The sequence below is a fragment of the Ammodytes marinus genome, assembly GCF_949987685.1.
Source record: "Ammodytes marinus genome assembly, chromosome: 1".
Classification (NCBI taxonomy): Eukaryota; Metazoa; Chordata; class Actinopteri; order Uranoscopiformes; family Ammodytidae; genus Ammodytes; species Ammodytes marinus.
The window spans coordinates 34109446-34133482 of NC_137230.1; the positions used below are offsets into that span (position 1 = coordinate 34109446).

The window sequence follows — 24037 nt, forward strand, 5'->3', positions numbered from 1 at the left end:
GTTCTGAAGATTCAAAGATGCGCAGAAGGATGCGCAGTTACGCACTCCGCCGCCCCGGTCACGCTTTGGTGATTAAAATGAAAATAGGAGGGAGCGCACAAATTCATATTCCCGACGGGTAGTGGTGTAGCCGAAACATTAGTCTGTTCAGTCCTAAAAAAGAAGAGGGAAGAGGAACAGATGCTGGTAGGACGGCGACACAAGCTGCGCGTGCCCTATGCGCTCAGGACCATGGACACACACACATACGCACACATGCACACACACACACACACACACACACACACACACACACACACACACACACACACACACACACACACACACACACACACACACACACACCCACACACACACACACACACACACACACTGATACAGACATACAACATGCATGTAATTTATGTTATTTGTGAACTCATATCTCATATTATAGACCAAATAGTTTTGAGCATAAATTTCCGTTTCTGCAAATAAACTTATTTTTTTTTTACATATGTTTTAATATTTGATTTTTTGTATATTTTGACCGGCTCATATTTCCATTATCTTCTATTAGGGGTCCGCTGTTCATGCCCATACAGTCTTTACCGTCAACGATTACAGTAAAAGCCTCACTTATAATACGATTTCCTCTTGTCAACAGCTCTTGCAATATTAATGCCAATATAAATTCTCAGCGTGTTTATACCCCACAAGTCAAGTCAGATGTGTCACAAACTTGGCAGGGCAAAGGATGGATGGCAAGATTTGAGTTGTTAGAATCCCCCCCCCCCAAAAAAAAAATAATAATAATAGCCTAATATATATATATAATAAATAAATGTTATGCATATGAATTGAGAGCAGTTTGCAGCCGTCGCATTTGCAGTTGCACACACAGTTTATCCTGTCAGGTTGTATTCTGAGCGGATTACGTTGATGCTCGCTGAGGTCATTTGATAAATTATGTCATCACATCAGTGGCCTGGGTGTTCTCAAGCCTCCACATCCCCTTGAAAATTCAACATGGCCTCCCCTGTAATCCTCTCAATCCTTAATCTGTGCCGCTGCGGTGGCGCCCCCGTGTGGCCAGTGGAGGGAGGTAAACTGAAGAGTGAATTCCTGCATCACATTTTATTTTATTACTGCAGACAATTGCAACGAATTAACCCAAAAGACTCACAAGAACTAGATATATCTAAAGGAAGAGTCAGCGATATCTGGAGAAAGCTTGCTGACAAAATCCCCTTTTTTTCTAAATCTGGGAATATTTCAACACGATCCGCTCTACCTGTCCGTACTGTACAGCCAAGGCTCTGTAAACCGGCACATAAACAAAAGGGTATGTAAACTAAGGGGTGCACACTGTTCCTAGCAGCATGCCCAGTTATAGAGCCCAGGCTGAATTTACACTGGATTTTTTCCGGCGCACACACACAATACGGACAGGTAGTGGATCGTGAGGAGATATTCACTGATTTTCACATCAAATTATTTTTTGACAACAAGTGTTCTCTAGAATCGCTGAAAACACCTTTAAAGCATTATTCATTTATAGTCTTGTAGTAGTTTCATAAAGTTAATCCAGCTGCCTTTCTTGGGTGACATTGTAGTTTAGATATCTTGAATATACTCCCTCTTTCCTTTAGTTTTAGTGACCATTGAGGCCTGTCACCTGATTCTTCAGTGCACAGCCTTAGGCTCCCTTGTTATATCCCTACACCCCCATGTGTGTGTTTTTGTTGCTGGCCTATTGCAAAGGCTCAGTCTGTGCTCCACTGCAGAACAAACTTCCCTCCACTTTACAGCCCTCCCTCCAGTTTGTCCATGGGAGAACACATTTAAAATGTAACCCCACCTGAAAGCCCGCGATGACCAATCGGCTTGCGCGATGTCACAGCCCTCGGCACACCCTCCTTTGTTCCGAACCAATCAGTGTGGACTTGTGGCATTTTGGCCCCCGGGGTAAAACTTACCCCTGGATGAGTTAATTACGCATCACTTAGCTGTTGCCAATGTGTTCACAACGGTGGACCCTCTTTTGGGCTTTTTTACAACGATTGTCTTCATTCTTTCGGGTCAATCTAGTATGGAAAGTAGACAACAATGGCTTACCAAGCTGAAAAATGAACTTAGCAACAGTCCTTTGGTGTCGAACGTGGCTTTCGGCTTCATCCTCATGGGACTAGAGAAGCTGGTGGAGCTGGAGTTTGAGTGTCCTTGCAACCCTACATGGAACGGAGTGTTTTCGTCCGCCTTCTTCATCATTCCTGCCGTCATGGCCTTCACCTTGATGCTGATCATCCAGGGCTGCAAATGTGATACTTGGAGCGGCAAGACCGTGTCCCTCTCCAGTTTCGTGCCGGCGATCGTGTGGCTCATTTTATTGTTCCTGGACGGCCAGTACTTTGCCTGCGCTATGACAGACTGGGAGGGTAGATTTGTCCTAGTTGAGAAGGCGGCTCCGCAGAAGTGGTGCGAGCCAATTAGTGAGGGAGATGTCACCCCGCAAGAACTAATGCTACGCTCGCAGCAGCTCTTTGTTTTTTCTCAGGTGAGTTTCTGAACTTTTCTAGTTAACTAGGAGATTATGTGGGATGGGTGGAGAGGAATCCCCCCCATCCTAAGAGTGTGCACTGTATCCATCATGTAATACATTTACTCTTTTGGAAACTATTAAAGCTAACGTGCGTAAAGTATGTCGCCCCCGTGAGGAATTCTGAGTAATTACAAATAACACTGTTCCAGCGCATCTACAGTACATGACGTAAGCCGTCGGTGATTGCGAATGGATTTTATACCTGCTGCTGTACGTCCAGGTTTTTTCGTAACAGTAGAATCAACAACTGAAACATTTCTTGGGCGCTTCTTTTGATTTTTCTGAGCTCCTGCGCCAGTGTCGGGGGGGCAATACCAGTTTGTAAACGCAGCCATACTGAGAAATACAGAGAGTGTTTTGGGGAGCTGATAGGCTTAAACAACTTTGTGTCAATTTGTTTGGCGATTTCTTTAATGTAACCGGCATTCATGTACAGTACATGAAAAAAGTTACGCACTATAGCTTTAAAGTAGCACTTTTGTTGATAAAAAAATACACATTTTCTCTGAATGTCTACTCTCAACTTAATGTTTCTCTTACTGTTCTGTACTGTCCCAGGTTATAGGCATAATCCTCCTCATATTCATCTGTGCGGGTCTGGTAGTGTATGTGATCAGAGAGAGCTGCCAGCAGGAGGAGGAGATGCAGGAGGATGCTGACGTAGCGGAGCTCACTGTGCTCAGGATGAGTTCTCTACGGACCAGGACGTCATGAGAGGACGCACACCGCCCACCACACCTGCCCCAGTGCCATGGACACTTTGTAAATACCTTGAAAAGACTTTTTTATTATTTGCTTTTTTTTTTTACTTTCAATATAAGTGCTGTTTGCTAGTACACACCCCTATACAAACCGGACAGAGGGTGGACTCTTGAATGGTCGTCGTAAAGATATCAGTGTTTCCATTTTGTATTCTGTATAACGAGTGTATGCAGTATGTAACCAGTGTTGTGCCTTGTGTTCATATCGTAATTTGATACATCAACTTATTCGTTTGTACATATCCTAAAAGGGAAAAGGTTTTGGGAATTATGCATGTTTAATATGGAGATATGCATGTACTTTTCGTTTCAAGTTAGATGAGAAAAATGTATACGACTCTTCCTGTCTGTCCAGTGAATTTGAGGTCATACAGCTAGCAGCCGGTTAGCGTAGCAGGAAAGACTTGAAACAGGGTATAAATGTAAAAAAAAATCCACTTGACAGCACCTCCGAAGGTCACTCATTTGTCTATTATCTCTCATTAGTTTGATCTGTACAAAAAAACAAAGTGTAAAAATGATAATTAACTATTTAACGTTCTTGTCATTACATTACATGTTATTTAGCATACTTTTATCCAAAGCGACTTACAACTGGAGCACACATTCATACAAGGATAGCAGCAGCTACCACGCAGGATGCAAGCTAACTATCGGGAGCAATTCACTGTTCAGTGTCTTGCCTAGGGACACTTGGACATATGTCGGGGAGACGGGGGATCTAACCACCAACCCTGCAGTTGTGGGTCGATCACCCTACCCGCTGAGCTATATCCCCCCAAATTTGTTGCATGGGAGCAGTAGCCAGGAAACCTGCAGATAATCCAGGATGTTACTGTAAGAACTGGCACACAACCCACCCTATAAACTGGCTATTAACCTGTTTACTCATTGCTACAGTCTGTATGCTAAGCTCAGCTAACTGGGTGCTAACTCACCATAATGGTAAATAAGCACATATGTCATATGTCAATAAGTCGAACTATTCCCTTAAAGTGATATCTAACTTTGGCACCAACTCCGAGGAACTCAGTACTGCTCTCTTACTTATTTTTTTTATACCTTTTATAATACTATCTCATTTTTAAACCTGTAAAGTTTTTTTTGTGTTTATTTTTTTTATTAGCTTTGTTGTCGCAGGTGGAATTGAACAGGCAGCTAACATCGATCCAACTCATATTAGTCGACTTGTGCTATTGTTTAAGGTTTGCGTGCGAAACATGAAAATGTTCACTGGAAATGGAATGTTTTTTTGTCTTCACCACCTGGGTAGCACATGTCTTATAACTGAACTGATATTCCTTATGATTTACCTGTTTGACAGCTAGAGATGTATAAAGCCATGTAAGTGATTATTTGTATTATAGCTGCGACCAGCCAGTAGTAGTGTGTAGACACAAATTATACAGTATAACGGAATTTGCAGTATGTCTTTTTTAATTGTTTTGTAATAAAATAATTTATTTATTGAAGTAAAAACCCTCAGGGATTTTGTACAGTCATGTCATAAGAGTGTGTCAAGTCTGCAATCCTCAAAATCTCAAAGTCTTAAGAATTTTCAGTCTGATCAACTTTTACTGTAACATCTCTCGAGCAAGTGAATTTAAAAATTGCCAATACACGGTCAGACAAAACATAATCAAATTAAGTACAAATACTATACTACTGTAATACCTACTGTGTTGACATTATAACATTGGGAATATCCTTTCAACTTCTATCATGCTTATTCAAAATGCCATGACATCCAGTAACTTAACACAGCAGAAAAAGGAACCTTCACAAAAAAGAAATGAGCATAAATATCAGTTTAAAAAGTGATATCTATAGAGGAATAAAAAAAAATTGTACATCCTAAGCACCTTTATGTCATAGGATAAACTTTATACAGAAAAAAATGTTGTTCGATAGCTTTATTGGCTGATCTCTGTAGCCTATAGAGATTATCTGCAGGTCTGCCAAAACTCACACATACAGCAGTAATGTAGCTCCCACTTGTATTTGTGGTTATTTACAACTTTGCCTGAGTGCCAACTAAGCCGATTAAGTGTAGAAATGGGGGCAGACCCTGCGTGTACATCCTGAAGCAGGGCTTATATGCACTATACTTCCTAAATGGCACTGAGGACGTTGTATCTGCTAAGCATCCTTCATGTTTATACACAGCAGGGTTTATTAGCGAATTACATTTGGACCAACAAGTGGGGTTCAAATGAGCCTAGAAACGGCTTTACTTTCTTTCATGAGCGCAAAGCTATTTCATTTGAGATAACCTTGATGGTAAATTGCTGTTGTCCAAATGAGCTACTTCATCAATCCTAATAATCACTTCAACAGGTCATATTGCAAGTGTTTAGAGCTAACAAAGTCCCTGGAGACATGTCACAATCCAAGAGACATCTTTAGTCACAGGGAAACTGAAACACAATGGCCACTCTCTTCGGTCACATTTCGTTAGCCTGATAGCATAATTGCCTAAATCATATTGACTCTACATCTACTCTATTCTACATCTACTCTACTCTACATCTACTTTTCGTTAGCCCAATAGCATTATTGCCTAAGTCATATTTTAAGGGTTATATAGTAGGGTAAAGTAGATGTAGAATAGATGTGGATTTAGAGTAGATGTAGAGTAAAAGTAGAGTAGAGTAAATATGATTTGGGCAATTATGCTATGAGGCTAACGATATACTATATACTGTTTAAATGACATGCAACTGTTGTTTTACTTGTAAATAGAAGGACATTGTGCAGTGCAGAGCTGTCAACTTGAAAACATTATTACAGAGATTATGAAAATAGACTAATTCATGTTGTGTTACAATAGTATTGATTTTTAATTAATTGGTCTTGGATAAATACATTGATCAGGCATGAGAAATGTTAAAAGTATACAATTTCATTTGTTCATCAAATTCCCGAACATAGAATATAGACATAGTATATTTATCAGAAAAAATCAAATCAATATATATTTTTTAAATGCTTCTATCCATGTGGAAAAGTTAAACCTTGTACTTTTCATCATCCATCATAAACATATTGTGAAGCAACAAAATATTTGTTTTTACTTAAACATTATTAACATAATTTGCATGATAGTAAAGCATCTGAAAAGAGTTAAGCATATTTATCAATCCAAATGATATATTGTCATATAGTTTTACAATATTTATGAACATTTATTTAAAATCAGATTATGTAAAAGCTTATTCCACAATCGACACACCCAACTTTGATTTCATATATTAATTTTTACTATTGTAGACCAGTTTTCCCTGAGATATCTGTTTGATTGCTTACTTATTTTTTGGCATTTTCAAGCTTTATTAGATAGTACAGAGTTGAAATGGGGAGACAGAGAGAGAGAGAGGATGACATGCAGTAAAGGTCCATGGGTCGGATTTGAACCAGTGACCACTGCAACGAGGCCTGAGCCAATATGGTACACGCTCTATCCAGTACGCCACCTGAGCGCCCCAATTGCTTACTCATTTTAATCACGTTTAGTTTTCTTTCTAAGACACGCAGAGCACATACACCTTATCAATGCCGCAAAGGTGACCAGAATAATCAGAACAACTCCACCTAAGAATAACATGACATCAACAGAGTGATAGACATACCAGGGCATTCTATAGGACTCTGTTCTCAGGTGAGCTGCACCTTTGTGTCTCATGACAAACTCTATCCAGAAGAGGGCGTTATCCAGTGGCTTCACTGGCGTATCTCTGTGCAGCCTGGAGAGTCTCTGCATGTTCATACTGTAGGACGGCTCAGTCAGAACTTCCTGAACTCCCTGATAGAAGATCTCCTCATTCATGCTAAAAATATCAATATTCTTCCCCGCTCCCCTTACTTCAATTCTGAATAAATTATCGGGTTGATCAAAAATCAATGGAAGTCCCAGGATAGGGACCCCGTGGTACATTGCCTCTTGAACGCCGTTTGTTCCTCCGTGAGCCACAAATAGTTTGATCTTGGGATGTCCTAACAGGTCGTTCTGTGGCATCCAGTCCACCAGTAACGTGTTGTTGCCCAGAGTGGCTGGCCTTTCTCCTTTATACCTCCAGATGACTTTCTGAGGCAATTTGGCAAAAGCTGCGGCTATCGCATCGGCTAAATCATGCGGAAGCTCTCCGATCAAAGTTCCTAAAGACATTATGATAACCCCGTGCTCTCCAGAACTCTGTACAAATTGCTCAAGGTCTTCAGGCAAAGATTTTGCAGGTTTGCACTGGAACCCTCCCATGTAGACAACATTAGGCATAGTGGGACGGGGGAACTCGAACACAAAGTCCACCCTCATTAGCCACAGGTCTGCAGCTGCGAACATTGATAAGTAATCTGTGTCAGGACCTAAGTATTTCTCAATTAAGCCGGCGAAATGTGGCAACATATAGTATGTAATTTGGTACTGTGTAAGGAGAAAAGCTACCACATTGATAACTCTCTCAGGAAAGGTCATTTTATCCGAAAGTTCAGTCGTGGTCAATGGGACGTAAGAAAGAGGAGTTGGCGCGATTGCACCATGGCCTTCTCCGTGACTTGTCCATCTGACATTGAAAACGAGAGGCAGCTTGAGATAGTGGCCTAGGAAAACACCCCCGGGAAAAGCAGGGTCTGTGAGGAAAAGGTCATATTTGGCATCTAGTAGTGACCCAATCAGATCTTTATTTTCAAAAACCCGCTCAAGCATTTCGCTGGTTTTCTGATTAAATTCATTGGCTATGTAAGCATTCTCCATTTCCAGTTTAAATCTGGTCCAGAAAGACTTGCCTTCCCTCTGGATTCTAAGCAAATCGGCCACATACTTTTTCATAAATTCTTCATCAAATCCGGACACAATATCAAGAGTGATTGACGTGTAGAATGGGGAGTTTTCCTTGATGTACCAGCTGTCAGACGGTCGCAGAACAACAACCTGGTGGCCTCTTGAATGTAGTCCCTCGATAATGACCCGCATGTTCACCCAGTGGCTTCCGTCCACAGGCCAGACCAGGACCTTCCCAGCGTCAACCACAGACGGGCAGAGCAGGCAGAGAGGGAGCAGGACCCAGGCCCAATTCATTTTCATTCTGAAGTTGGAAAGAAAATATAGTTAATTGTATGAAATGCACTATGTTCAACAAGGTAGTGTTTTATCACAATTAACTTAAATCCAGAGGATGTAGTTAAAGGTGGAGTCAGTGATTCTGGAGAATGTTTGTTTGCAATCACTTTTTGTCAAAATCAGTGAATATCTCCTCACAATCTGGTAGCTGGACCGATCCAGGTATACAGCGTGAGGAGATATTCACTAAATTTGAGTGATTTTGTCAACAAACACTCTCCGGAATCACAGACTCTTTCTGGAATTATTATTGTTATTATATTATTATTTTTTTTATTTACACAGGGACATCTATTGAGACCGAAGTCTCATTTGTAATGGTGCCACTGTTACATACAATACATTTACATTTCATCAAAGAACAATACAAAACAGTCAACAAGTCAAACCAACAAAAACTTAGTAAAAAGATAAGAATTTAAACACAAGCTATCAATAAAAAATCAGCCAACATCAATACTAACATGGAAAAAGGTTACAACTTAAAAGAGAATTTTAAAAACGTAACGTAAATAATTACATTCCTCAATGTCAAGCTCATGTTACAGATCTTTGAATGTGTCCAAGGAATTTCGGGTATGTAACTTACAGTTAATATTTAACTTAATATATAGTTTCTTGTAAGGGATTCCGAGCCCATAGCCAAAAGCTTTTTTTTCTGGATAAATTTAGACATGTGGCACCTTAAGGACTAACCAATTGTGAGATCTCATCTTGTAAGGATTAGTAAAGCGCTATGCAATGAGGGTTGTAAGGTAATTTACTAATAGTTTGGCTTTATCAGCTTACGTAGCAAAGTCTTACTTCTCCGAGCAGCCAGTGATGACCAACCCACTGCCTAGTAGAGATTACAATGATGTATTGTGAAGTGATAACCAGTTATAAAATGCGTATTGATGAACATTATCAAGCTTGGTAAATGTATAAGGGGCAGCAAGCATATAAATAGTACAACCATAATCAAGTACAGGCTAGAAAGTAGATTGTACTAACTGCCTACTACTTGTTTCACCTGAAAATAATTATCTATTTTTAAAAAGGAACCCACAATTCATTCTTCACTTGTTGGTTAGCTCTTCAATATGAGGTTTAAAGGAGAGCTTTTCAACTATGAATAGGGGCGAGGCATCCTTTCGATGTCATAGCCATCCAATGTACAAAAAATATTGATATCAAATTTCTCCAAAAAGGATAGATAGATAGATAGATAGATAGATAGATAGATAGATAGATAGATAGATAGATAGATAGATAGATAGATAGATAGATAGATAGATAGATAGATAGATAGATGCTTTACAACCAAACATACAAAACACAACATGAGTACATCACAAAAGTTCACATTATTGCATATCAACAAACTATCAAGTCAACACTCAATTTCCCTCATCTATCCTTCTGTACCTTCTCGTAGTATCCTTGGTGGATCTGGCGTCAACAAGTTGCTGTCTGAGCCTGAGCGTACCGGTCCAGCTTGATCTGGCTCCAACACAAGTTACTCGTTACAAAAGCATAGAAACACACCAGACGGATTACACAAACAGAAGAAAAACATTAGCTGTTAATTTAATTGCACTTTACTCACATTTTGCATGTGAGGCCCGGCGCTGTTCCTAAACACAGGAAGCTGCCATAGTGACATGACTCTCTTCCTTTCTCTTATTTCTCTCTCTTATTTCTCTCTCTTTTATGACTGTTTGTAATTTTTGTTTTTAGTAATGTTTTTGTACTATGTGTAGTCTGCTGCAATCATTATCATAAAATATCACCAATAAGAACAATAAAAAGCTTAACAAATATATATACATTTAGGGCTACATACAAAAAATACTTTCTTAGTAAAAATGTACTTTTGAAAAATGCTATTCAAACCCCTAAAGTGCTTATCGTTCGCTTACACACACAAGATTATAAAACAAATGCTAATGTTACCTGTGTTGGGAACTTGGGGAATCCAATATATTGTTCCTCAATATTTCTCCTTTGGCAGAGAACTAAACAAAACGTGCTCGTCCGTCCCGGTTCCAGCTTGAGAAGGACTTTGTCATTTCATGTTTCATAAATAGACAGCTGATAAGGAAGTACAAAGGGGAGCAGAAGTCGTCCATAGTTGAGTGAGCAGATATCATAAAGAACATTATATGACCGGAATGCAAAATTAGTGTGAACGTTAACAGATACATTTCCTGTGTCACAAGTTTATAGTGCTAGATTGTCTTAATCAGTTTAAATTGCCATACTTTTATTGCAATTCTATTATTCAGTCCTCCACAAAAATGCTACAGTGTAACCAACTATATGTGTTGTACTATGTGTTCTTTTGCTTTCTGGAAGACGTAATCTTCGGCTGAACACCACTACTTGCTGGCTGGTTAAGATATGAACAAAACATTTATATATTTTTTTAATTTAATACATTTCAGCAAAAGCCAAAACCTAAATGTCAAACTGATGCATCCATTCAGAGAAAATTAAAATGATATCACATCAGACAAAACAGTAAAAACAGACTTCACTATTGCAAATTAGCAGTTGAAACTTGCAAGTATGTGTAATTTTATCACAGTAGATCATTTTTTAGGATACTATGAATAACTCTGTCTACTCAAATTACATTACAAAAGTACTTTTATTACATTTATTTATTTCAAATTCAATTGTAGGAGCTAAGTCAAATACGAGTGCCGTAGGTAATAGGGTAGTAACACCTGGTGGAAAACACAGGACATTGCATCATGACTATGGCTCTTACATCTATATTTAACTGATCCTAATCAAAGGATTGTTTTATCACAAATCAATAACCATTACGAACATTATCCATCCATATTTCATTGTTAGTCAGATTTCACTTTTCTTTTGCAACACAATCTAAAGCATGATGACAATACTTTTATCACAAAAAACAGCACAAGTAAAGCAATGGTCATTAAGAATAACATGACATCTACAGAGTAGTATGAATACCAGGGCATTCTATAGGACTCTGTTCTCAGGTGAGCTGCACCTTTGTGTCTCATGACAAACTCTATCCAGAAGAGGGCGTTATCCAGTGGCTTCACTGGCGTATCTCTGTGCAGCCTGGAGAGTCTCTGCATGTTCATACTGTAGGACGGCTCAGTCAGAACTTCCTGAACTCCCTGATAGAAGATCTCCTCATTCATGCTAAAAATATCAATATTCTTCCCCGCTCCCCTTACTTGAATTCTGAATAGATTATCGGGTTGATCAAAAATCAATGGAAGTCCCAGGATAGGGACCCCGTGGTACATTGCCTCTTGAACGCCATTTGTTCCTCCGTGAGCCACGAATAGTTTGATCTTGGGATGTCCTAACAGGTCGTTCTGTGGCATCCATTCCACCAGTAACGTGTTGTTGCCCAGAGTGGCTGGCCTTTCTCCTTTATACCTCCAGATGACTTTCTGAGGCAATTTGGCAAAAGCTGCGGCTATCGCATCGGCTAAATCATGGGGAAGCTCTCCGATCAAAGTCCCTAAAGACATTATGATGACACCGTGCTCTCCAGAACTCTGTACAAATTGCTCAAGGTCTTCAGGTAAAGGTTTGGCAGGTTTGCACTGGAACCCTCCCATGTAGACAACATTAGGCATAGTGGGACGGGGGAACTCGAACACAAAGTCCACTCTCATGAGCCACAGGTCTGCAGCTGTGAACATTGATAAGTAATCTGTGTCAGGACCTAAGTATTTCTCAATTAAGCCTGTGAAATGTGGTACGATAGAGTGTCTAATGTAAAACTGTTCAAGGAGGAAAGCTCCCACATTGATAACTCTCTCAGGAAAGGTCATTTTATCCGAAAGTTCGGTACGGGTCAATGGAACATAAGAAAGGGGAGTTGGCGCGATTGCACTATGGCCTTCACCGTGATATGTCCATCTGACATTGAAAACGAGAGGCAGCTTGAGATAGTGGCCTAGGAAAACACCCCCGGGAAAAGCAGGGTCTGTGAGGAAAAGGTCATATTTGGCATCTAGTAGCGACCCAATCAGATCTTTATTTTCAATAACCCGCTCAAGCATTTCGCAGGTTTTCTGATTAAACTCAGTCGCCAGGTAAACGTTCTCCATTTCCAGCTTAAATTGTGTCCAGGCGTTGCCTTCCCTCTGGATTCTGAGCAAATCGGCCACATACTTTTTCGTAGATTCTTCATCAAATCCGGCCTCAATATCAAGAGTGATTGACGTGTAGAACGGGGAGTTTTCCTTGATGTACCAGCTGTCAGACGGTCGCAGAACAACAACCTGGTGGCCTCTTGAATGTAGTCCCTCGATAATGACCCGCATGTTCACCCAGTGGCTCCCGTCCACAGGCCAGACCAGGACCTTCCCAGCGTTAGCCACAGATGGGCAGAGCAGGCAGAGAGGGAGCAGGACCCAGGCCCAATTCATTTTCATTCTGAAGTTGGAAAGAAAATATGGTTAATTGTATCAAAATCCATTATGTTCAACAAGGTAGTGTCTTATCAAAATTAACTTAAATCCAGAGGATGTAGTTAAAGGTGGAGTCAGTGATTCTGGAGAATGTTTGTTTACAATCACTTTTTGTCAAAATCAGTGAATATTTCCTCACATACAGTGTGAAAAGATATTCACTAAATGTAGTGATTTTGTCAACAAACACACATCTTGAATTAGTATTGTTATTATTATTGACCTGTATTTACACAGCGACATCTATTGAGACCAAAGTCTCATTTGTAATGGCGTAACATCCACTGGTACATACAATACATTTACATCAAAGAACAATACAAAACAGTCATAAAACAAAAACTTAGTAAAAAGATAAGAATAAAAACACAAGCCATCAATAAAAAATCACCAAACATCAATACTAACATTGAAAAAGTGTATACAACTTAAAAAAGAATAGGGGAGAGTGGGGTGAGATGTGCCACTTTTTACTCAAAGTGACTTTAAAGTGAGGCCTTGACAGTAAAGTCTCCAACTCAAATATGTACATTTATTTCAGGGTGTTGTGCATCAATAACTTTGGATCTGAAATAAACTGTTTAAAAAATATAACTTTCGGAAAAAAAGTTGTCTTCTGGCACAACTTGCCCCCGGTGTGGTATAAGTTGTGCCACAAGAGAGAATATCATGGGGTAAATTGTGCCATTGATATATATCTCATAAACTGTAATGCAAGACACATCAATTAGACAATCACTTGTTTAAGCTTTATTTAAAGTAAATAAAGTAAATAGTTTACAAAGATTGAATAAACACTAAATTTGAGTGATTGTCAACAAACACTCTCCCGAATCGGCTGCATATATGAAAAAAAAACACCTAACCCTAAACAAATTCTAACAAAAGTTTTCTCAGCTGTTTTTGTAGTATTAGGTGTCCTTAATAACATACTAAAAGTTTACCAAAATATGACCACTAGAAAGGGGTAATTTTCAAGATGGCGTCCAAGATGGACAGGAAGAGGTAAGGTAATATACTGTACAATGCATCCTCTATAGATGTTTTTGAGTATAAAAGTGGAATTATACTAAACCCAACAAACTAAATTCACAATTATCAGCAATTCAGAAGATGGTGGAAGATAATATTGACCTTTGATATTGCTTTTGGCTAAAGGGCCATAGCCAATTTTTCCTATGGCACCAGTGTATGTTATTAAGTACATCTGATACTACTGTAATCCACTAAAAAAACTTTTGTTAGAATTTTTTGGGGGTCAAGTCATATTTGCAGCTGACTATTAGTGGATCTGGCGTCAACAAGTTGCTGTCTGAGCCTGAGCGTACCGGTCCAGCTTGATCTGGCTCCAACACAAGTTACTCGTTAAAAAAGCATAGAAACACACCAGACGGATTACACAAACAGAAGAAAAACATTAGCTGTTAATTTAATTGCACTTTACTCACATTTTGCATGTGAGGCCCGGCGCTGTTCCAAAACACAGGAAGCTGCCATAGTGACATGACGCTCTTCCTTATATTTCTCTGTAAGTTCATGAATGAGTTTTCTGGATCCCGTAATGCCGGGAGTAACCGCGCACGGGACGTGTTACCGTAATGCACGGACTAGTCGTGCGTCTGACAATTAGCTCTCCAAGATTATGTTACAATACTGATATTTCTAAAGTTTTATGACTGTTTGTAATTTTTGTTTTTAGTAATGTTTTTGTACTATGTGTAGTCTGCTGCAATTATTATCATTACATATCACATGTAAGAACAATGAAAAGCTAAAAAAAAAAAATTATATTTAAGCCTACATTCAAAAAATACTTTCTTAGTCAAAATGAACTTTTGGAAACATGCAATTCAAACCCTAAAGTACATATCACACACACACACGAGATTATAAAACACATGCTAATGTTACCTTTGTTGGGAACTTGGGGAATCCAATATAATGTTCCTCAATATTTCTCCTTTGGCAGAGAACTAAACAAAACGTGCTCGTCCGTCCCGGTTCCAGCTTGAGAAGGACTTTGTCATTTCATGTTTCATAAATAGACAGCTGATAAGGAAGTACAAAGGGGAGTAGAAGTCGTCCATAGTTGAGCAGATATCATAAAGAACATTATATAACCGGAATACAACATTTGTGTGAACGTTAACAGATACATTTCCTGTGTCACAAGTTTATAGTGCTAGATTGTCTTAATCAGTTTAAATTGCTACTTTTATTGCAATTCTATTATTCAGTCCTCCACAAAAATGCTACAGTTTAACCAACTACGTATATATGTGTTGTACTATGTGTTCTGTTGCTTTCTGGAAGACGTAATGTTTGGCTGAACACCACTACTTGCTGGCTGGTTAAGATATGAAAAAAACATGTATTTATATTTTTTATTTAATACATTTCAGCAAAAGCCAAAACCTAAATGTCAAACTGATGCACCCATTCAGAGAAAATTTAAATGGCATCACCTCAGACAAAACAGTAAAAACAGACTTCACTATTGCAAATTAGCAGTCAAAACTTGCAAGTATGTGTAATTTTATCACAGTAGATAATTTTTTAGGATACTATGAATAACTCTGTCAACTCAAAGTACATTACAAAAGTATTTATTTCAATTGTAGGAGCTAAATCCAATACGAATGCTGGAATATGGTTGCTGGATATTTAATAAATACACTTTGTGCTTGTTTCCTGTTTTGCCATTTATTGCTCACCAGGACATGTGAAAACGACATCCAGACAGTTCTTCTTTGACATATTCAAACGATTCTGAACAAATTGACGCAATCAACAACCATATGCCCTCACAGGTTCAAACAACAAATGATTACCCAAAGTGGTGTACCATTTATATCACATGACATTGCAACACTATGGCTCTTACATCAATATCTAACTGATCCTAGCCAATGGACGGTTATATCACAAATCAATAACCATTAGGAACAGTATCCATCCATATCTCATTGTTAGTCAGATTTCACTTTTCTTTTGCAACACAATCTAAAGCATGACGACAATACTTTTATCGCAAAAAACAGCACGAGTAGAGCAATGGTTAGTAAGAATAATATGACATCTACAGAGTAGTATGAATACCAGGGCATTCTATAGGACTCTGTTCTCAGGTGAGCTGCACCTTTGTGTCTCATGACAAACTCTATCCAGAAGAGGGCGTTATCCAGCGGCTTCACTGGCGTATCTCTGTGCAGCCCGGAGAGTCTCTGCATGTTCATACTGTAGGACGGCTCAGTCAGGACGTCCTGTATGGTCTTCAGGAATATGTCCTCATCCAAATCAGAAATATCCAAAACCTTTGCGGCACCCTTCGCTCTCATTCTGGAGAGATTGTCTGCCTGATCGAACACAATTGGAATGCCCACGATTGGAACTCCGTGATAAATAGCCTCATAGATTCCATTGGTTCCGCCGTGACCCACGAATAGTTTGATCTTGGGATGTCCTAACAGGTCGTTCTGTGGCATCCAGTCCACCAGTAAAGTGTTGTTGCCCAGAGTGGCTGGCCTTTCTCCTTTATACCTCCAGATGACTCTCTGAGGCAATTTAGCAAAAGCTGCGGCTATCTCGTCAGCTAAGTCGTGGGGAAGCTCTCCGATCAAAGTTCCTAGAGACATTATGATTAATCCGTGATCTCCAGAGCTTTGCACAAACTCTTCCAGGTCTTCCGGTAAAGGTTTGGCTGGTTTGCACTGGAACCCTCCTATGTAGACAACATTAGGCATGGTGGGACGGGGGAACTCAAACACATAGTCCACTCTCATGAGCCAAATGTCTGCAGCTTGGAACAGAGAGAAGTAATCTACATCCGGGCCAAAGTAGCGGCTGGCCAATGCGGAATAATGTGGCCCGACTACCTGCTTGTACAGGTACATCCTCATGGTGTAAAAAATAACGTTCTTGACCCTCTCAAAGAAAGTCATTCGATCCGTTAGTTCTGATGGTGGCAGTGGGACGTAGGAAAGTGGAGAGGGCGCGATCGCGAAATGGGCTTCGCCGTGAACAGTCCATCTAGCGTTGAACACCAACGGCAATCCGAGATAGTGAGCCAGCATTACCCCACCTCCGTTAGCAGGGTCCGTCAAAACCGCATCGTACTTGGCGTCTCGAAAGGACTTCATTAAGTCTTTGTTTTCAAATATGTGCGTGATCATTTCACCGATCTTCCTGTGTAACTCAAAGAACTTGTCCCTTAACTCCAGGTCTAGATTGAAACGGGCCCACGCCGACCTGTCACTCCGCTGGATTCTAATTACTTCAGAGACGAAGATTCGATAAAAATCCTCGTTGGCACCACCGGCTATATCCACCGAGACAGCGTTGTAATGCGGAGATTTTTCACTGATGTACCAGCTGTCTGCAGCCCGGATCACAGTCACACTGTGTCCCAGCGAATGTAGCTCCTGGACGAGTACCAACATGTTGACCCAGTGGCTGCCGTCGTGTGGGAACACCAAAAGTTTCCCGCTGTGGGAAGATGGAAGTAGGACAGCCAAAAGACAAATGGTGATGATGGCCAAGGACATCTTCAAATCTTCTCAAACGGTGCAGTCTAGAAAAGCAAGTAGAAACAGGAAAAAAATAAGATGGCTGTCACTTCATTGTTAAAGGCCTACTTCACCGGTGGGAATATGAAGGTGTATTGAATTCTGAGATCCTATGTAGTATAAATGTGCAAAAAAAAATTAAATTGGTTCATCCTAGCCTGAGAAAAGGCAGAAAGAGTGTTTTTTTAACCCTATATTAATCTTACTGTGACATCACAGTAAGATAAATATAGGGTTAAAAAAAAATGTACTTTTTAAATATTACTGTGATGTCACAGTAGGAGAAATCACAGTAATATTTACAAAGTAAGTTTTTTTAACCCTATATTTATCTTACTGTGATGTCACAGTAAGATTAATATAGGGTTAAAAAAACACTCTTTCTGCCTTTTCTCAGGCTAGGATGAACCACTTTCAATTTATTTTGCACATTTATACTACATAGGATCTCAGAATTCAATACACCTTCATATTCCCACCGGTGAAGTAGGCCTTTAATAAAGGTGGAGTCAGTGATTCTGGAGAAAGCTTGTTGTTGAAATCAGTGAATATCGTTACGACTGGCTCGTAGGCCGCAACACATGAGAGAAAGAGACCGGGGTTGAAAACAATAATCAACTTACATGTATTAAAGTAACGTCAACTAAACCACACTAGCATGAAGTGTGTATGTGAGAATCAGTAGTGCATGCAGGTGTATCGGTGCAGGTAAGTGTGTGTGCATGTTGTAAAGTGCAAAATTAAACTAACAAAAGGAAAAGCAAAACATAAAACAACAGGTTGGCAGCAGGTTGAACAACCATCAGTGGCAGCTTTGGCAGACTCTTATATTGCTGGGCCAGGTGTTTCCCCTTAAGCAATCAGCCACCCTCAGCCAAGTCCTGAAAAGGACATATAGGCTGTGTATTAACACCAGATTGTTTTCAGCACATAAACAGACAACACGCATTCACCAGAATTGCTGACTGCACCTTTAAAGAAAACGTGCACAAGCCGGATGATAATTCAGTATGACCAAAAACAGAGACCAACATGATTTTCTTCCGAGTGTCTCTCTATGAGTGAGAAATAAATAATTATAATATAATAAATTCCTTCTGCCTGCCCTCACGTGTATGTAGCACATGGAGCATCTCAGGAAAATTGCTTTTCTGGTGCAAAGAGCTTTGTCTGCGTTTTGTGTCGTTGCCCAATCTCCCAGAGCAGAAGTGTTTTTACAACGACATTCTTAATACAAGAAATATTCAAGAGCTTTCATCTAAGAAAACACCATAATCCCTGTGAAACAAATCCCAATGCACACATTGTCCTACTGACCAAATATCTAATCTGTAAACAAAGCGATTAGATTCAATAAAATCTCCATTCCACATTGTTATGTTAGCTGGTGATAGCTAAAAACAGATGTTTCCCCCGCTGGTGCTAAACAGCTGCTCACAACTCCCTCTGACAAAGATCACTTACTCGTCTCAAAATATGAATGCCACATAGCCAAGACTGGAACAAAACTAAACACAGCAGACCAATGGCCAACTCAAGTCACCAGTGGGAGTTAAAAACACTTCCTGTTTTTTTTATGTCACACCCTCAAAACAGTCGTTGCAGGAAACTTAATGCTGCTTCTTGTGCAATGAGTCAGACAGAGTTGCAGTCCTGCAGTGTTATTAACAGGAAACAGTTAATGTATAACTGTTCAAACATATTCTGTGGGGATATGTATTAGTGAATCGTTCACAGTCTTTGCACTATCTTCTTTTCAAAATGCAGTGAGAGCTTGTGTGTCAGGGAAGCTGACATCTTACAATACAAAGAAATGGAAAAAGTATGTCTATGTATGTCGCAAGAGTATTGTCCCTTAACACTATGGTTGTAATACTTGCACACCATACTGTGTAATCTGTATAGCATACACTAACTGTTAGAGCAGTATAAAAAAAAGAAATTGTACTAATACTTGTAACAACATCTACTCTGAGACGTTTAGTGTGCAATTTATGCAAAAGCATTAAAACGGTCAACTCGTCAAACACTCAGTGAGAGCAGTAAGTGCTGTTTGAATGCCAGCAGTTCAATGTTCAATGAGGGATCTAAATCACATAAATAAACTGCATGCATTATATATCACACCCGCTCAGCAGTAATGGAGAGAGAGAGAGACCGTACGTTTATCTTTTCAAACTATGAAAGAGGCCTAAACTATCTTCTTCCCAGTTATTCAGATTAGCAGCCTATTTATTTTCCACGTAACAAAACATTCACAAATCTCATGGCAAGATCAGTAACATGCCAGAAACCAATGTATGAATAGCGAACTTACCTCGGCTTTTTCTAAACTTCTGCTTCATATTGTTGAGACATGACTGTGCAGGTTTGAATGTGTACCACTGGCACTGCAGAAAACACTTCTTGAATATTATATTTTTTTATTTTTTTGGCTTCACCCCTAGTCGTGGCTTCAGTCTTGCCGAAACAGTAAATCATTGTCTCGTTGAGGGTTCACTCAAGTTCACTCATTATTGTGCAATGAGGCGAAATTAAGTGCCTATTTACTATGGCGGACAATACTGGCATTATACATTGTATACATAATGCATTATACTTTGTATTAAGAATTTTAGTCATCTGATCCACAAGACACCTTTTATAAGCTAATGGTAACATGTATACATATGCGTATAACTTATTCAACTAAATCATCAAAGCTACAAAACATTTGTAATACACTTACTGTAGATCTAGGATGACTTTAGCTGGGCACTGGATATGTTATAAAAAGACTGATCAACCCTGTATGATTATAATACATGCATAGACATGTGCCTGAAGGTAGAGACTCCACCTCTTGGGAAACCAGTTTACTGTCCTGAAATGACACCTGGTATTATGACGTAAACAGGTAGAACAGAGTCTAAGACCCATTATCAACTTATATTAAGCAACTTTGTTGAAAACGCTGCCACTGTGTGACAGGGTAGTGACTGAAATAAATGACCATTTTTAAAGAAAAACAGTTTGTTCAGATGTAATGTACGGTTCTTAAATCTATTTCTAAACTGTCATAGGCAAGGCAAGTTTGTTTATATAGCACAATTCAGACACAAGGCAATTGAAAGTGCATACAAAATCATTTTAAAAACAATCTTTAAAAATATGACATTAGAAAATAGTGAAATTGCATTTAAGAGACAATAATAACAGGAAGTGAAAATTGTAAGAAATTAAAATAAATTGCAGTTAAAGGACAATGTAAAACAAGTTCATAGAAAGTTACCGGCAAATGTCTTCCGCTTTGATTCTTGGAGTTTGTTCAAAATATAAGGTGGATAAAAACTGAAAGTTGCTTCTCCATGTTTAGTCTTGCCTACGGCCAATGTATGTTGGCCCTAAACCATTCAGTGCTTTATAAACCAACAGCAGTATTTTAACATCAATTATGTGTATGACAGCAAGCCATGTTCTTCAGCGAATACTGAATAATCTGAAGCTGTCCAATTAGATTTTTTAAAGTAAGACCTGCAAACTCATAATCCATTTTAACTTTGATTCTATTTTGTATAGTACATTTATTGTACACATTTTAAATCCCTTGAGTTGATTAGTCACGTTTGACTTTCCGTTTACACACTGCAGTGCACAGACACCTGATCACAATGACAATAGTAAAAAGCACAAGCAGCACTGCTCCAACCAGGAACAAGAATACATCTACAGAGTGATATGAATACCAGGGCATTCTATAGGACTCTGTTCTCAGGTGAGCTGCACCTTTGTGTCTCATGACAAACTCTATCCAGAAGAGGGCGTTATCCAGCGGCTTCACTGGCGTATCTCTGTGCAGCCTGGAGAGTCTCTGCATGTTCATACTGTAGGACGGCTCAGTCAGGACGTCCTGTATGGCCTTCAGGAAGTTCTCATCTTTGTCCACTGTCTTAATGCTTAGCAGGGTAGCAGCTCCTCTCTCCTTCAGTCTCAGCAGGTTGTCGTATTGGTCAAAGAATAATGGTAAACCCACGACCGGGACCCCGTGGTAGATCGCCTCTTGAACGCCGTTTGTTCCTCCGTGAGCCACAAATAGTTTGATCTTGGGATGTCCTAACAGGTCGTTCTGTGGCATCCAGTCCACCAGTAGAGTGTTGTTGCCCAGAGTGGCTGGCCTTTCTCCCTTGTGCCTCCAGATGACTTTCTGAGGCAATTTGGCAAAAGCTGCTGCGACCTCGTTCGCAACGTCGGCAGGAAGCGCACTTACAAACGTCCCGGTAGACATTATGATGAATCCGTGCTCTCCGGAGCTCTGCACAAACTCTTCCAGGTCTTCCGGTAAAGGTTTGGCTGGTTTGCACTGGAACCCTCCTATGTAGACAACGTTAGGCATGGTGGGACGGGGGAACTCAAACACATAGTCCACTCTCATGAGCCAAATGTCCGCTTCAAGCATTATGTCATTGAAGTTGTTACCGGGCCCGAGATATTTGTCACATATGGGCTGGTATATTTGCCTCTGCACCATGTGCTTTTGGGCTTGGGTAACTAGGTGCAAACCAACGTTCGCAACTCTCTGGAAGAAGGTCATGTGATCGGTGTAGCCAGATCCTGTTATGGGAATGTATGATAGAGGTGAAGGCGCAACTGCCAGATGTGCCTCTCCGGCTATTAGCCAGCGGACATTATACACCAAAGGAAGGTTCAAGTATTTGGCCAGAATGACCCCGCCCCCCCAGCAAGGGTCAGTGAGAACCATGTCGAACTTGCTTTCCTCCATTGTTCTCATCAGCTCTTGGTCTCCGAGCATCGCTGACACGTATTCACCGACGGCGGCGTGAGCGTCCAGAAACATGCCGAACATTCCCACTGTCATGTGAAGTACGTCCATTATGGGAAGAGACCCCCTTTCGTGTTCAATCACATCCATTACTATTTTTGTGATAAACTGTTGATCGAAGGCCCTCTCCGCATGAACTGTGTAGGTGTTGAAATACGGGGCTTTTTCCTTGATGTACCAACTTTTGCTGGAACGAACAATAGTGACGCTGTGTCCGCGTGAGTGCAAAGCTTGCAGTAGGACGTCCATGTTTATCCAGTGGCTGCCTTCTATAGGGAAGACCAGGATGTTACCTCCTCGACAGGGTGTGGGGAGGAGGAGAAGCAGCAAAGCACTGAAGCACCAGATTGGCTTCATCTGGATAGAATACAATGCAAAATCAACTGACAGAAGAGAAATAAGAATTCCTTTGGAAATGGGTTTTTTTTTCTGAAAATTTGAACACTGGTTGTTCAAGATTCAATGTGTTTATTGTCATATGCACAATAAGAAACATGTTCTCAGTAATGCAATGAAATTATTCCTTTGTTTTCCACAGACTGAATGCCAAGAAATAAATATATAAATATGTAATATACAATATACAAGTAAGTTCAATTGCAAGCAGTGCATGGAACAGTATTCTCAGCAGGACAACTGTTATTTCCTACTTGTATGATTCATTTGATACAGTCTAACTTCATTTGTGTATAAAGTATGTAGGCTATGCGTGTTTGTGTATGTTATTGTAGATTGGTTATGCACATGTAGGATTAGTTGTTCCTCTGTTCTTCAACTTAATTGCAATCTCTCTTGTATCTACTTTATTTATATTTGTTATATTTTATTCAACTGAGTTGCCTTATTGTTTAGGTCCAGGCCTATATTCATGAAGGTAAAAAATAAAATAAGGCATGCTGATATATTCTATAAGTGTTTTGTCTTATAAACATTATATTAAAATGTTGATAAAGTTATTTAAAAAAAAGTATTCCGCCTTGCAACCTCTTCTTTCCCTTTAAATCTTCAATCTGCTCAACTTTTCAAACAGGCTATCTGTTTGTCAGAAGCATTTCCTGCTTTGGTAGAAGTCGACTGACTTTTATATACTATCTATGCTCGCAGCTCTTGACATAACGTTGCATTGAGTGTTCTTGTTGTTCCTTGGCACGCCCTGCTGTTTACGGCACCATTGCTCGTTTGCATGAGACCAGTTATAGCCTCCTTGTAACTTTACTCTGCTTTACGCCAAAATACTCCTGCACGATTCGTTCTGGTTTGCAAACTGCAGCCGGACTTGAAGCACCACTGTCGGCTTTTCCGCTAACTGAGCAGCAAAGTTGTAGTAGGCGTGTAAACTCCTAGACATGCAATGAACCAGCGTGTGTGTCACAATCATGCAGCGCTTTGTACTTACTGTTGTCTGTTTGGAGACCCGCTTTGACCAGCGTCCTTGTTCCCGAAACCAGTGGTAGTCTGCGGTCCAGATGTTGTTCCCTTCAGACCGGTGGAGCAGGTCCAGTACGGTGGCCTCAGTGGAGCGGAGTTCCGTATGGGAAAAACGGCAAGAACTGGGAACAACCAAAGTGCTTGGATAGCAGCCTACGTCAGCGATAAGGAAGTTAACCATTAACAGGATCAGTACATTAACATTTAGAGGGAATAGCCTAACTATGTGTTTCATAATATTTCATTCAAACCAATCAACCAATAATTGTATTTCAACTCCAGAGAAAATGTAAAAGAGGAACAAGAGGAAATG

The 24037-nt window shown here is 39.9% G+C and overlaps 4 protein-coding genes across 8 annotated transcripts; all 4 read right to left on the reverse strand.

Moving 5' to 3' along the window:
- Nucleotides 1-6841: 6841 nt before the first annotated feature.
- On the reverse strand, nucleotides 6842-8311 carry LOC307251706 (UDP-glucuronosyltransferase 2A1-like; the record flags this gene model as incomplete). The annotated part of the gene is made up of 1 exon (XM_080029108.1): nucleotides 6842-8311. The coding sequence occupies one exon, from the start codon at nucleotides 8309-8311 to the stop codon at nucleotides 6842-6844; it is 1470 nt and encodes a 489-aa protein (XP_079885234.1).
- A 2987-nt stretch (nucleotides 8312-11298) lies between these two features.
- LOC307266299 (UDP-glucuronosyltransferase 2C1-like) lies at nucleotides 11299-14864 on the reverse strand (the record flags this gene model as incomplete). The annotated part of the gene is made up of 2 exons (XM_080048279.1): nucleotides 14824-14864; nucleotides 11299-12877 (listed from the first exon to the last, which is right to left on the reverse strand). The coding sequence occupies exon 2, from the start codon at nucleotides 12874-12876 to the stop codon at nucleotides 11299-11301; it is 1578 nt and encodes a 525-aa protein (XP_079904405.1). The 5' UTR covers nucleotide 12877; nucleotides 14824-14864.
- Nucleotides 14865-15361: 497 nt separating this feature from the next.
- On the reverse strand, nucleotides 15362-23825 carry LOC307266389 (UDP-glucuronosyltransferase 2A2-like). Of its 5 annotated transcripts, none has more exons than XM_080048401.1 (2): nucleotides 23693-23825; nucleotides 15362-17482 (listed from the first exon to the last, which is right to left on the reverse strand). In XM_080048401.1, the coding sequence occupies exon 2, from the start codon at nucleotides 17454-17456 to the stop codon at nucleotides 15882-15884; it is 1575 nt and encodes a 524-aa protein (XP_079904527.1). In that variant the 5' UTR covers nucleotides 17457-17482; nucleotides 23693-23825; the 3' UTR covers nucleotides 15362-15881. The 5 variants fall into 5 exon arrangements, with proteins under 5 accessions (XP_079904527.1, XP_079904528.1, XP_079904526.1 ...); XM_080048402.1 differs by lacking the exon at nucleotides 23693-23825 and adding an exon at nucleotides 18228-18328; XM_080048400.1 differs by lacking the exon at nucleotides 23693-23825 and adding an exon at nucleotides 20206-20256 and having other exon boundaries at nucleotides 15363-17482.
- On the reverse strand, nucleotides 21073-23820 carry LOC307266199 (UDP-glucuronosyltransferase 2C1-like; the record flags this gene model as incomplete). The annotated part of the gene is made up of 2 exons (XM_080048167.1): nucleotides 23693-23820; nucleotides 21073-22653 (listed from the first exon to the last, which is right to left on the reverse strand). Exon 2 carries the CDS (start codon nucleotides 22651-22653, stop codon nucleotides 21073-21075), a length of 1581 nt encoding a protein of 526 aa, XP_079904293.1. The 5' UTR covers nucleotides 23693-23820.
- Nucleotides 23826-24037: the final 212 nt, after the last annotated feature.